Here is a 12,740-nt window from a genome sequence, read left to right as displayed (position 1 = left end):
CTACCCCTAATACAAAAACTAGTCTAGGTGCCCTAAAATACAAGGGCTGGAAAATCCTACATTTCTAGGGTACCTTACCTACATTATGGAGCCCTAAATACAAAGCCCAAAAATAATGAAACCTTAATCTAATATGTACTAAGATAAGTGGGCTCATACTTAGCCCATGAGCCCGAAATCTACCCTAAGGCTCATGAGAACCCTAGGGCCTTCTCTTGCATCTCTGGCTAAATCTTCTTGGAGTCTTCTATCCAATGCCCTTGCGGGGTAGGATTGCATCACGCAACGTCGTGCTTAGCGAGCAGATCTCGCGCTTAGTGTGCGGCCTTGATATTGATGCTCTGCCAGATTCTTCTGTTGCGCTAAGTGAGCTGAGCCCAAATGGTGAGCTGAGCGCAACTACCACTTTTAGCACTTCAAGACTTAGCCTCATTTAACTTGAAATTGAACAGATTTCATCATTAAATCCAATGGAAAGTATTCTAGTGACAACTATAACAAGAAAACAAGATTTATTTACAAAGCCCTACAAAATAACTATAAATTGGGGAAACTATACAAGTTTTGGAAAATGTTTTCTATACAAAAGTTAGTCGTATAAGACGACTAACAAACTCCCTCAAATTTACAATTTTGCTTGTCCTTAAGCAAAGAAAGAACAGTTCACTTGTCCTCAAGTGACAAAATACAGTGGTCAATCAAAGTGGTGTTTGTTTCATAGAAAAATTCGATCATATGAAATGAATATCATGGAATGCTTCAATCAATTGCTTTTCACAAACATGCAACTTTTCAAAGATAGGAACATATGCATTAGAGTCACAACTGAAATAAGCTAGTAAGAATGACAGATATCAAGGAAGGATCATCAACCAAAGCCTCACAGTCATCGTTTCACTCAAGCTCAAGTGTTTAGGCTCAGTCCATTATAAACATTTAACATAAGTCCTAACCTTTGCATTTCATCTCATACCATACAGAAATAAACACACAAGTTGAATCTGAAGGACTTTCTAGGCTTGTAATGAGGTTAGGCTGCCAACAAATCATGGTTTTTCTAGGATTCAAAAGCTTAGGTTCTAGGAGAGCATTCATCCATAGATAAACCTTTACTTTTTTTCATTCATTCCTACCCTATACTTGCCTTTTATTTGAGCACTTAGCTTCCATTGATTTGATTTGCAGCACACATACTTTTATACATTTTTATTTATACTTACAGTTTTTTTTTACATATATACAAACAGTATGTGTATATACAGAAATAGTGTGTGTATGCTATTTACTTTGACCATTTCAATTCTTACCCAGTGCCTCCCCCAAATTTGGGACAGATTTGCTTTGAACCAAGCTTCTTGTGGATGGTGCTCTCCTACAACCTAAGACAAGGTAGTAGGAGATAACACTGTATACGCTAGAGGTTCAATCAATCAATAATTCATTCCGCTCAAACTAGGTGCAAGGGATAAATCATTCAAGCACGTGGTCAGCTTTTTGTCTAAGTGGCTATCACAATCAAACATGGCCTTCATCATCCTCAATTTCATGCATTCAGTCCATACTTCAGAGATTCATGCAAAAATCAGTACTAAAGGATAGTCATTTCTCTCAAAATTTAAGGATCACACTCTCATTGGGATACAGTCAATGCATTCCTTCACAATCAATCTGACAAACTGACTAACATTTTCAGTCATACTTCTAATCACATGTTTTTTTTCTTCTAATGGCTGCAAGCTTGATCAAAACAAACATCTAATCATTCCAATCCACTCAATTCATACAACTCTCATTCAAATCATTCACAAACACCCATTTCATATCAAACAAACCACTGAAACATGAGTCAATCATTTCACTGTTCAAACAAGCTTTTTGTACAAGCAATCAACACTAAAACAACAGAAATTTAAAAGACTGAAATTTGAAGACTATTAAAGCATAAACTAAATAACTAACATGAACTAAATAAATGAGAAAATAAATTGTCCATAATTTGCAAAATTTTAAAAACTATGCAGAATTTAAAACTCCTGATCATCCTACTGTTGATCTTCTGCATGCTCATTTAGATCCAGCACTGGAGCAGCTGGTGGATCTTGAACAATAGGCTGCTCGGGCTTCGATACTGGTGCAGATGGTTGGGAATCCTCAGGGATGGGTGTTGGAGAGATATGAACTGGAGAGGTAGGCTTTTGAGCTGCTGCTCCCTCCTGAGCAACTGGATCAGTCTCAAAGATAAATGGCTCAGGAGGAACAGGCTCATGGGCTGCAGAGGTCCCACCCCCTCCAGAAGGAGAAGGCTAGACTCTTGGCCAAGCTACCTGTGCAAGGAACTCATATGTGCTCATAATAGATGGTAGGCCTAAGCTCTAGAGACTCTACATGATAATGACCTACCCTTTGTGGAGGCTCTGCATCATAGAGTGAAGCATCTCTGGAGTAAACACAAAATTTGATGCAAGAGTAGAAGAAGCTGGGAGCTGAACTGGAAACTGAGCTGGTATGGGAGCAGGAGTAGCTGGAGTAGAAGAAGGTGCTGCTGTAGAAGGATCTGGTAAAGTAGATGAAGAAGGAGCCGAAGTATTTGGTGTTGCTAAAGTAGAGGGAGCCTCAGATCTCTTACCCCTGGCCTTCCTTGGCCCTCTAAATGTAACTATTGGATCATCTAGATTCCAACAGTTCTTCTTTATATATGCCAAGTTAATGGCAGGGCTAAGACTCTCCAAAGATCTGGAATCTGATGTGACTCCTCTAGCTTTACACAAAGCTGTGATTAAGGCTGGAAATCCAAGCCTAGAGGAGTCATACTGGGCAATGATAGAAATCTGGTGGGAGATGAGGTAGCCTAGATTCATGTCCATCTTCATAATAATGCCATAAATCAACTTGGCCTGATCCAGTGTGATGTCAAAAGTGTGGGAGGTGGGGATCAAGTTGGAGTAAGAAAGAACACTCCATGTCTGAGCTTAGCAGCTAACTCTTGAGGATCAGGCTTCAAGAGTGCAAACCTAGAATAAGCTGCTAATGTCTCCCCCTCCTTAATGATCACAAGGGTCTTCAGGAAGGTATTCAGCATGTCCTCATCAAACTTCACCAAATGACCTCTCACCCTCACCTTCTTAGGTGATTTATCCTCAGGATCATAGAGCTTAGCATAAAACTCTTTCACAATGGCAACATTAATGTTGCCTTCACCAAAACTAGTCAACTCCTCATCCCATTTTCTTCTCTCCAATTCTTCTTTGAACTCGTCAAATTCAGTGTGGTAGATTACCATATTTCTCTTTGGCAACAGCTTCCTAGGAACAATGATGTCAGTATACCTTTCCCAGGCCTCAGGAGAAGTAAACCTGGATCGGTCATATCGAACCTAGGAAGGTGTGGCAGGTGCCTTTCGCTTCTTTGATGCCATATGAAAATATAAAATCAAACAACAAGATTAGTCAGGGTTATTTTCAACAAAATAGAAAAATAACACTAAAAATTGAACTGGGCGCTTAGCACAACAAGCTGGGCTTAGTGCGCCTTTTAAAATTTGACTCATGGGCTAAGCACAGCAAACTCGCGCTTAGCCTAAAGACACAAAAAATATTTTTTTGCAAATTAGGCTTAGCGTAGCATGTTGGGCTTAGCCTAAGTCTACAATTTTCAAAACAGAAGAGGGTCTGGGCTCTGAGCAGCATGGCACGCTTAGCTCGGCCTCATCAAAATGACCCTTAGGCTTAGTGCACATGGCGCGCTTAGCTCAACCTCCATGAAACTTAACTACGGCTTAGCACAGCAGGCTGCGCTTAGCCTTATTCAAAGGTTTGAAAACATAAGCATATTGGCGCTTAGCCTAACAAGTCAAGCTTAACGCTAAACAAAAAATTTGAAAAATCCTACCTATCTGAAATACTAGGCCCGCTTAGCGCACAGACGGGCTTAGCGGGTGCATCGTTGAACTCATCAGAAGGATGAACGTGCTTAGCGTGACAAGGTCGGCTTAGCACGATCATCTGGAAACCTAAAAATTTAACAGCTGCGATGAACAAGCTAAGCGCAGTAGGTGTGCTTAGCGCGTTCATCGCGATTCCCAAACAGAAACACAGGGGCTTCACCCTTTTCAGCCACATTTCCCCTAATGGGCTTCTAAGTTACATAAAATCATAAAATGACTAACCCTCAAACTAAAAGCCCTAACTTAAACAACAATGCAAGCTAACAAAGCAAGAAATTGTCTATCCTAAGGTTCAGGGCATGAAAATGAAAGTGAAAATGAAGCACTACATACTTGGATTGTGATGGAATGCAAGAAGAAGCAAGGAGGATGCAGACAACTAAGTTCCAGCACGCAATAGAAAGCACACAAACTCAGGGTTAGCAAAGGGCAGAGGCTTTGGTGTAAAGGTAGCACCCAAAGTGCCTCAGCCTTGGTTTTAAAAACTGAAATTCGTATGGGGCGCTTATCGCGCAGCTGCACTTACCGCATCCGTGAAACTTTTGGGTTCTGAGTAGCCCTGCGCTTAGCCTAACCTAGCACTAAGCCCAAGTTGAGGTTTCAAATTCCAGTGAGCATCTAAGGCTTAGCGCAGCAGGTGGCGCTTAGCGCTTTCTACAACACAAAATTTCTGCAATAGGCGCTTAGCCTGAGAGGTGAGGCTTAACGCGCAATCAAGCTTCAACTTACAGAGAGTAGTTTAGGCTTAGTGCAACAGGTGCACTAAGCACACTTCCAAGAATTCAAAACACAATGAAGGATTGGCGCTTAGCGCATCCTGCCCCACTAAGCCCAAGTATGAAAGTTCAATTCCAGAATGGATCTGGGGCTTAGCTCAGGACAACGCGCTTAGCACTGCTATAATAAACTTTTCCAGAGAAGAAGTGGTGCTTAGCGGATCATGTCTGCTAAGCCCACTGCTTGAAGTTTACTTCCAATGAAGATGTTGGGCTTAACGTAGTGATGTGCACTTAGCTGAACTATTCAGCCAACTAGTCAGGGGTCTAAGTGCTTAGTGCGAGCAAGCTTAGGCTTAGCGCGTGAAGACAGGGTGCTTAGTGCAACGGTTACGCTTAGTGGATGGACAACTAAAAAAAATTCTGAGTCTTTTTTGTCCATCTCTTCACATGAGCTTAAAAACCCCTTTTGTTCATTACTAAACAAGCTGCAAAATTAATCACAATCATAAGCACTTATCCTAAACTAAATGCAAGAGATAAGAATGAAAAAGAGAAAAGGGAAAGAAAAGTTGGGTTGCCTCCCAGTAAGCGCTCTTTTAACGTCACTAGCTTGATGCATCTTCATGTTATCTTGGGTCAAAGTGTAGAACAGTTTTCAATCTTTCCATAGCTCCACCATGATATTGCTTCAACCTTTGTCTATTCACTACCCATGTCTTGTCAGGATCTTTAGATTGAGGATCATAAATCTCTGCTGCTCCATATGGTTAGACTTTCTTGATGGTAAATGGTCCAGACCATTTCGATTTAAGCTTTCCAAGGAACAATTTAAGTCTTGAGTTGGAAAGCAACACCTGTTGTCCTGGCTGAAAGTCCTTCTTAAGCAGCTTTTTATCATGATACTTTTTAACCCTTTCTTTATACAGCTTTGAAGATTCATAAGCAGTTAATCTCATCTCTTCCAACTCCAAAAGTTGTAGCCTCCTTTGTTCTCTGGATGCGGTTTCATCAAAGTTCAAAAACTTCAAGGCCCAATATGCTTTATATTCCATCTCCACTGGTAAATGACAAGACTTTCCATACACCATCTGAAATGGAGATAACCCTATCAGAGTCTTGAATGTTGTTCTGTATGCCCATAAAGCATCATTTAATTTGATAGACCAGTACTTTCTTGTAGAAGCTACAGTTTTCTCCAAAATCTTTTTCAATTCCCTGTTTGATACTTCTGCTTGCCCATTGGTTTGGGGGTGATAAGGTGATGCTACTTTGTGTGTCACATTATATTGCTTCAAAACCTTCTATAACTGATTATTGCAGAAGTATGTGCCTCCATTGCTAATCAGAATTATGGGCACCCCAAATCTTGAGAAAATGTTCTTCTTCAAAAACTTTACCACAGTCTTAGCATCATTATGTGGGGTAGCCACTGCTTCAACCCATTTAGAGACATAGTCAACAACCACTAGTATATATTCATTGCCAAAAGACGAAGGGAAGGGACCTACAAAATCAATCCCCCAGCAATCAAATACCTCAACCTCCATAATATTCTGTAAAGGCATTTCATTTATTCTTGATATACCCCCCATCCTTTGACATTGATCACAATGTAGCACATGCTGGTGAGCATCTTTAAAAAGTGTGGGCCAAAAGAATCCAGATTGTAAAACCTTGGCCGCTATCTTATCTCCACCATAATGGCCGCCACATGGAGAGTTGTGGCAATGCCATAATATGCGCTTGGCCTCTTCTTGTGTCACACATCTTGTAGGAGATTGCTAGCTCCTATCTTGAACAAGTGTGGATCATCCCAGATAAAGAATCAAGCATCATGTAGAAATTTGGGATGATTCCTGCAGCTTTGAAGTTGGCCATATCGGAAAACCAAGGTCTCTCACTCACCAAGAATAATGATTCATCAGGGAATTCATCTCTAACTTTAGCTTATTTTGATGTGACTTCCTCATTCACCAATCTAGACAGTTGGTCAGCTACAACATTTTCCGATCCCTTTTTATCTCGAATCACCAAATCAAATTCTTGCAACAACAAGATCCATCTTATCAATCTGGGTTTGGAATCAGCCTTGTTAAGCAAATATTTAATAGTTGTGTGATCGGTGTAGATGATAACTCTTAAGCCTACCAAATAAGATCTGAACTTTTCAAGTGCATAGACAATTGCCAGCATTTCTTTTTCTGTGGTAGCATAGTTCACCTGTGCATCATTTAGAACCTTGCTGGCATAGTACATAGCATGAAAAAATTTTCCCTTCCGTTGTCCAAGAACTACACCTACGACATAGTCACTCGCATCACACATCAACTCAAATTCTTGTCCCCAATCTGGTGTTGTAATTACTGGAGCAAACACTAATCTAGTTTTTAGATCATTAAATGTTTCCATACACTCTTCATTAAACACAAAAGCAACATCTTTATTCAACAGATTGCTAAGTGGTTTGGAGAAATCTTTTATGAATCGCCTGTAGAACCCTGCATGTCCTAAAAAGCTTCTCACTCCCTTGACATTCATTGGAGGAGGAAGTTTCTCAATTACATCAATCTTTGCCTTGTCTACCTCTATTCCCCTTACTAAAATTTTATGCCCCAGCACTATTCCTTCTTGCACCATGAAATGACATTTCTCCCAATTGAGAACTAGATTAGACTCTTCACATCTCTATAATACTCTTTCAAGATTTGATAGGCACTCATCAAAAGATGGCCCAAAAACAGAAAAATCATTCATAAACACTTCAATGCATTTTTCCACCATATCAGAAAAAATTGACATCATACACCTCTGAAATGTAGATAGGGCATTGCACAGACCAAAAGGCATGCGCCCATATGCGAATACACCAAAAGGGCAGGTGAAAGTAGTCTTCTCTTGATCTTTGCGATCTACAACATTTTGATTATAGCCAGAATACCCATCCATAAAACAATAATAAGATTTCCTTGCGAGTCTTTCAAGCATCTGGTCCATGAAAGGAAGTGGATAATGGTTCTTCCCAGTGGCATCATTCAGCTTTCGATAGTCAATGCACATTCTCCACCCGGTGACAGTCCTTGTGGATATTAACTCATCTTTATCATTTTTTATGACTGTCATACCCCCTTTCTTGGGGATAAATTGCACAAGACTAACCTATGCACTATCCGAGATGAGGTAAATAAGGCCTGCTTCCAACAACTTAAGCACCTCCTTACGCACCTCCTCTTTCATGATTGGGTTCAGTCTTCTCTGAGGTTGTCTCACTGGTTTATAATTAGCTTCCATATTGATTTTGTGCATGCAATAAGATGGACTAATTCCTTTCAAGTCAAATATGTGCCAACCAATTGCAGTTTTGTGCCTCTTCAAAATCTGCACCAGCTAATCTTCGTCTATTTTCTTCAACAAGCTGCTAATAATTACAGGTTTGGAGTTATTGTCTTCCAAACATACATACTTCAAATGTGCAGGCAAGGTCTTCAACTCTACTTTTGGTTTTTCTATTTTCCCACCGTTCTTCAATTCTTCAAATCCAGTATGTCCCTCAGAATTTTCTCCTGCACCATCCAACTCTTTGATACAAGTTTGCACTTCATGTTCCTCCTCTTTAGTAAGACATTCTACATGATTAATCAATGCTTTTTCCAAAGGAAAGTGCAGTGCCATGGCTGTAGCAGCTATTTCTATTTCCTGTTCTACCTTGTCCAGATCAAAGCAAGCTTTCATATCATTTGGATGCTTCATTGCTTCAAATAAGTCAAATGAGACTTTTTGATCCTCCACACCCAATTCTAACTTTCCTTTCCCCATATCTACTATACAATTGGTCATGGACATGAAAGGACGGCCCAATATTATGGGAATGTCAGGATCCTCCTCTATATCCATAACCATTAAATCTGTAGGAAATACAAGCTGCTTGACCTGAATTAACACATCCTCAATCACTCCATATGGTCTAGTAATGGAGCAATCAGCCAACTGGAGGGTCATGCGTGTGGGCATTATCTCTATGTCTCCAAGTCGCTGGCACATGGAGAGAGGCATTAAATTGATACTAGCTCCCAAGTCTATGAGAGCTTTACCCACAGTAACCTCGCCAATAGAACACGGTATAGTAACACTTCCAAGATCTTCGTGCTTCTGGGGAAGGATGCATTGAATGATAACACTACAATTTCCTTCCACAACTATTGTGTCACTGTGTATGTACCGATTCTTCTTTGTCAGCATATCTTTTAAAAATTTGGCATAGAGTGGCATCTGTTGGAGAGCTTCTCCAAAAGGCAAAGTGATCTCCAGCTTCTTGAAGATGTCAAGAAATCTGGCTAAGTGTCGCTCTTTATCCTTCTTGGAAGGTACCAATGGATATCGTACTTCCTTGCCTTCAGCAGAAGTAATCTCTCTCTTTTTCTCTCTTGAAACCTCACTCCTACTCTTCTTTCTCTCCTCATCAACCTTCTCTTTTTCTTTTTCATTTTTCTGATTTTTTTTCTTTTTTCATTTCTTCTTTTTATTTCCTTTTTCTTGTTCTTCCTTCATCTTTATTCCTATTTCACTTTCTTTTATTCGTGTCTCTTTATTTGTTCGTCATCTTCATCTTCCACAACCTCCTCAAGTTCAATAAGATCAGAAACTGGTTCCAATGTCGGCTCAGCTGCCAGCTGTTGTTTATATACCTCTATCTTCTCTTCAGCTCTACTTTCATCATCCTGAATTGCCATTCTGCTCCTTGTCATTACAACATTACATTCTTCCTTCAGATTTTTCTCAGTGTTAGCACTAAAGCTTCTTGATGGCCTATCCGCCAACTATTTTGCCAGTTGTCCCACTTGGACTTCCAAATTCTTTATGGCGGACTCTGTGCTCTTATGGTTTGACATAGATACCTGCATAAATTGAGCTAGAGTCTCTTTCAGCTTTGTTGTTCAATCATAGAGACTAGGCCCTTGCTATTGTGGTTTCCAGGGTGATTCCTCCACTGTCCCTACTGTGAATTATATGGCTGGCCATGCTGAAATCCGAAATATCCACCTGCATTGAAATTTTGTCTTGGCTGATTCCCCATATAACTGACTTCACGACCTAGTTCTTCATTGGGGATACAGCAGCCAGAATTGTGAGCTCCACCATAGATGGCACACCCTGCAACTTTCAAAATAGTAGATGGTAAAGATTGCGCAGAATGTATTTGAGTTGGCAACTTACTTAGTGTTTCGATCAATGCTTCCATTTGCTTGGACAACAACTTGTTCTATGCCAACAACGCATCTTGTGATGTAAGTTCCAGAAGAATTTTCTTTGTTGGTACATGAGCTCTATCTCTGAGAATAGCAATGTCACTTGCAGCCATATTTTCAATAAGATCCATGGCTTCTTCAGAGGTTTTCAACTTTATCTTTCCCCCAGCAAAAGCGTTTAATAGTTGCTTGGATTGTGGCCTTAACCCATCAATAAAAATGTTGAGCTGAATCGGTTCGGAAAATCCATGAGTGGGTGTCTTTCTTAATAGACCACAAAATCTTTCTAAGGCCTTACTCAGGGATTCATCTGGAAATTGGTGAAAAGAAGATATGGTTGTTTTTCCTTATGCAGTCTTAGACTCTGGGAAATACTTCTTCTGAAATTTCTCAACCACTTCATCCCAAGTCTTAAGACTGTCGCATTTGAACGAGTGAAGCCACCTCTTAGCTTCTCCAGACAATGAGAATGAAAACAAGCTCAATCAAATTGCATCTTCAGGCACACCAGCCAATCGAATAGTATTTCATATTTCAATGTAAGAGGCCAGGTGTGCGTATGGGTCTTCATTTGGTAGACCATGAAACAAATTATTTTGAATCAGCTGTATCAAAGAAGGAGGATATGTGATGGTTTGTGCCTGAAACTCTGGTTGTGCAATGCTGGTGAAAAATTGTGGCACACTTGAACTTGAGTAATTTTCTAGGGTCACTCTCCTTGGCTCTTCAGCCATGATAACTTCTTCAATTAAGTCTGCATGAGATTTCCCTGGAATAGGAAAGCTAGAAGATGCCTCAGAAGATCGAGGTTCTTCTATTGGAGTTGTTGTTGCTTCTAAGTCCTGCAAAAAAATTCTAATTCTCTCTGCGTTGCGCCTACCATACCCTAATTTTATCCGGGGACCATTGTTTGATGGCATGCAACCTTTGTTTGACAGCTTCGAGGTACTTGGCACCCTTTGTTGCACAATACATGAAGTTCCGAGACATGCCGGAAATCAAAAAGGAAGTATTGTTACACAATCCGTGAAATTCCGTAACATGTCGGAAATCAAAAGGAAGTATTATTATGCAATCCGTGAGTTTCCGTAACATTCCGAAAGCTAAAAAAGGAGTAATTACATGACCCGTAAGGTTCCATAACCTAACGGAAAGAAAACAAGTATCGTTACGAAATTCGTAAAGTTTCGTAACGTTACGAAAAAGAATCACCGAAAAAGCAAAAGGGGGTGTATTTAGTAAAAAGGGGGTGTAAATAGAAATTCGAATCTAGGCCCTTCTGGAACATTTTGGAAGTCGGGTTGCTTAAGGAGGAAGCAACTGGGCGGCAAGCTCCTCCACATTTTTGAAAAATGGTTTCCGGGGCTTCCGTCGCTTCCGTAATGCTTCCGTAAAATTTCCGTAAACCTTGGGTAAGCATATTCCACTTAACATTGGTGAAAGGGAAGAGAAAAAATAGATGAAAGTTAAGTCATATATGCTTCGTAAGGCTTCCGTAACATTTTCGTAAATTACGAAAGAAGGTGGGGTGAACTTATCAAGATAGGGGTGTAAATAGCAATTCGAGTCTAGGCCCTTCTGGAACATTTTGGAAGTTAGGTTGCTTAAGGAGGAAGCAACTGGGCAGCAAGCTCTTCCACGTTTTTGAAAAATGGTTTTCGGGGCTTCCGTGGCTTCCGTAATGCTTCCGTAAAATTTCCGAAAACCTTGGGTAAGCATATTCCACTTAACTTGGTGATAGGGAAGAGAAAAAAGATGAAAATCAAATCAGAAACACTTCCGTAAGGCTTCCGTCTCTTTTCCGTAAAATACGAAAAGGGGGGTGAACTTAGTAATTTGGGTGCACTTAGAAATCTTCTTCATTAAGTCTCTGGGCGGCAAGCACCTCCCTTTTTTCCTATAATTAGGGGAGGGGGAGCTGTTTCAAAATATTCAAGACCCCTTGGCTATGCATTTCGGCTATTTTGGGCAAGAAACACGTTTTTGTGAAGAAAAATCGAGTCGAAGTGTTTCCGTAAGGCCCCCGTAAGCGATTCTATGGAAATTCTTCATCATTCTTCGTCGTTCCTTACCGTTCTTCGTTCTTTAACGGGTAAGTTTTTGAATCCGAGACTTTCAATTCATTTCTTGTTTTGTGTACTTTCACTTTAATTTCGTTTACTTTCAGTTTTCTTTTCTTTCGTTTTTGACGTGCTTTAGTCATTTACTTAAGTCATTCTCTCGCCTAATCAAAAGATAAAATAAATTTCCACCGATCATTTGATTTGTAATATCCGTTAATTTATGTTAAAATGAAATCCGACCGTTCGGTCATACCGTAACCACGTTGGAAACCAAAAAGAGGTAAAATAATAATATAATAATCAAAAAAATATCTTTTAGTAAAATAAACCAAAAAAATCAATCGGACGTTTCTCTTTGGGATTTCTCTTTCTTAATTGAATTGACTAATAACTAAAGTGAAACTAAGGCTAAAATCAACTCGCAAAGTCAAGCTCGTCCGCAAAAAATCACTAAAAAGGATTTTAAGGTTCGATACCCCAGTTTTTCTCATCAAGTAAAATGGATCATTTTAAGGTCCAACACCTTAAAAGGACCACCGTCCAAGTAAAAAGAATCGCTTGATTCGCCCTTTAGAAAGAACTACGTAGGTCTGATTTCCTCTTCGGTGGAAGATACGTAGGAGCAAGAGCCCCACTTTTGTCGACCTCAAAAATAAAAAAGAAATAAAAGTTTAGGTACACAATTTCACACAATTCTAATTTAAGGTTGTTGTCCTTTGGGACAAACGTGAGAGATGCTAATACCTTCTTCAAACATAAATACAACTCCCGA

The 12,740-nt window shown here is 39.9% G+C and overlaps 2 protein-coding genes across 2 annotated transcripts; both read right to left on the bottom strand.

Annotated features, from left to right (window-relative positions):
• Window positions 1-5,429: 5,429 nt before the first annotated feature.
• Window positions 5,430-6,540, bottom strand: LOC102668775 (uncharacterized). Its single transcript, XM_006589953.1, has 3 exons — window positions 6,462-6,540; window positions 6,060-6,166; window positions 5,430-5,963 (listed from the first exon to the last, which is right to left on the bottom strand). Exons 1-3 carry the CDS (start codon window positions 6,538-6,540, stop codon window positions 5,430-5,432), a joined length of 720 nt encoding a protein of 239 aa, XP_006590016.1.
• Window positions 6,541-8,046: 1,506 nt separating this feature from the next.
• Window positions 8,047-8,712, bottom strand: LOC102669040 (uncharacterized). Its single transcript, XM_006589954.1, has one exon. It carries the CDS (start codon window positions 8,710-8,712, stop codon window positions 8,047-8,049), a length of 666 nt encoding a protein of 221 aa, XP_006590017.1.
• Window positions 8,713-12,740: the final 4,028 nt, after the last annotated feature.

The sequence above is a fragment of the Glycine max genome, chromosome 10 (genome assembly GCF_000004515.6).
Source record: "Glycine max cultivar Williams 82 chromosome 10, Glycine_max_v4.0, whole genome shotgun sequence".
NCBI classification, from domain to species: Eukaryota; Viridiplantae; Streptophyta; class Magnoliopsida; order Fabales; family Fabaceae; genus Glycine; species Glycine max.
This window is presented reverse-complemented; position numbering and strand designations above follow the sequence as displayed.

Excerpts from the sequence above, each read along its gene's own strand:
- LOC102669040 (XM_006589954.1), bottom strand. The coding sequence starts at position 8,712 with ATGCCTCTCTCCATGTGCCAGCGACTTGGAGACATAGAGATAATGCCC.
- LOC102668775 (XM_006589953.1), bottom strand. The coding sequence starts at position 6,540 with ATGGCCAACTTCAAAGCTGCAGGAATCATCCCAAATTTCTACATGATG. Across the intron at positions 6,167-6,461 it reads ATCTGGGATGATCCACACTT|GTCCCTTCCCTTCGTCTTTT; the intron begins GTTCAAGATAGG and ends TTGATTTTGTAG. Across the intron at positions 5,964-6,059 it reads ATAATGATGCTAAGACTGTG|AAGGTTTTGAAGCAATATAA; the intron begins GTAAAGTTTTTG and ends AATCAGTTATAG.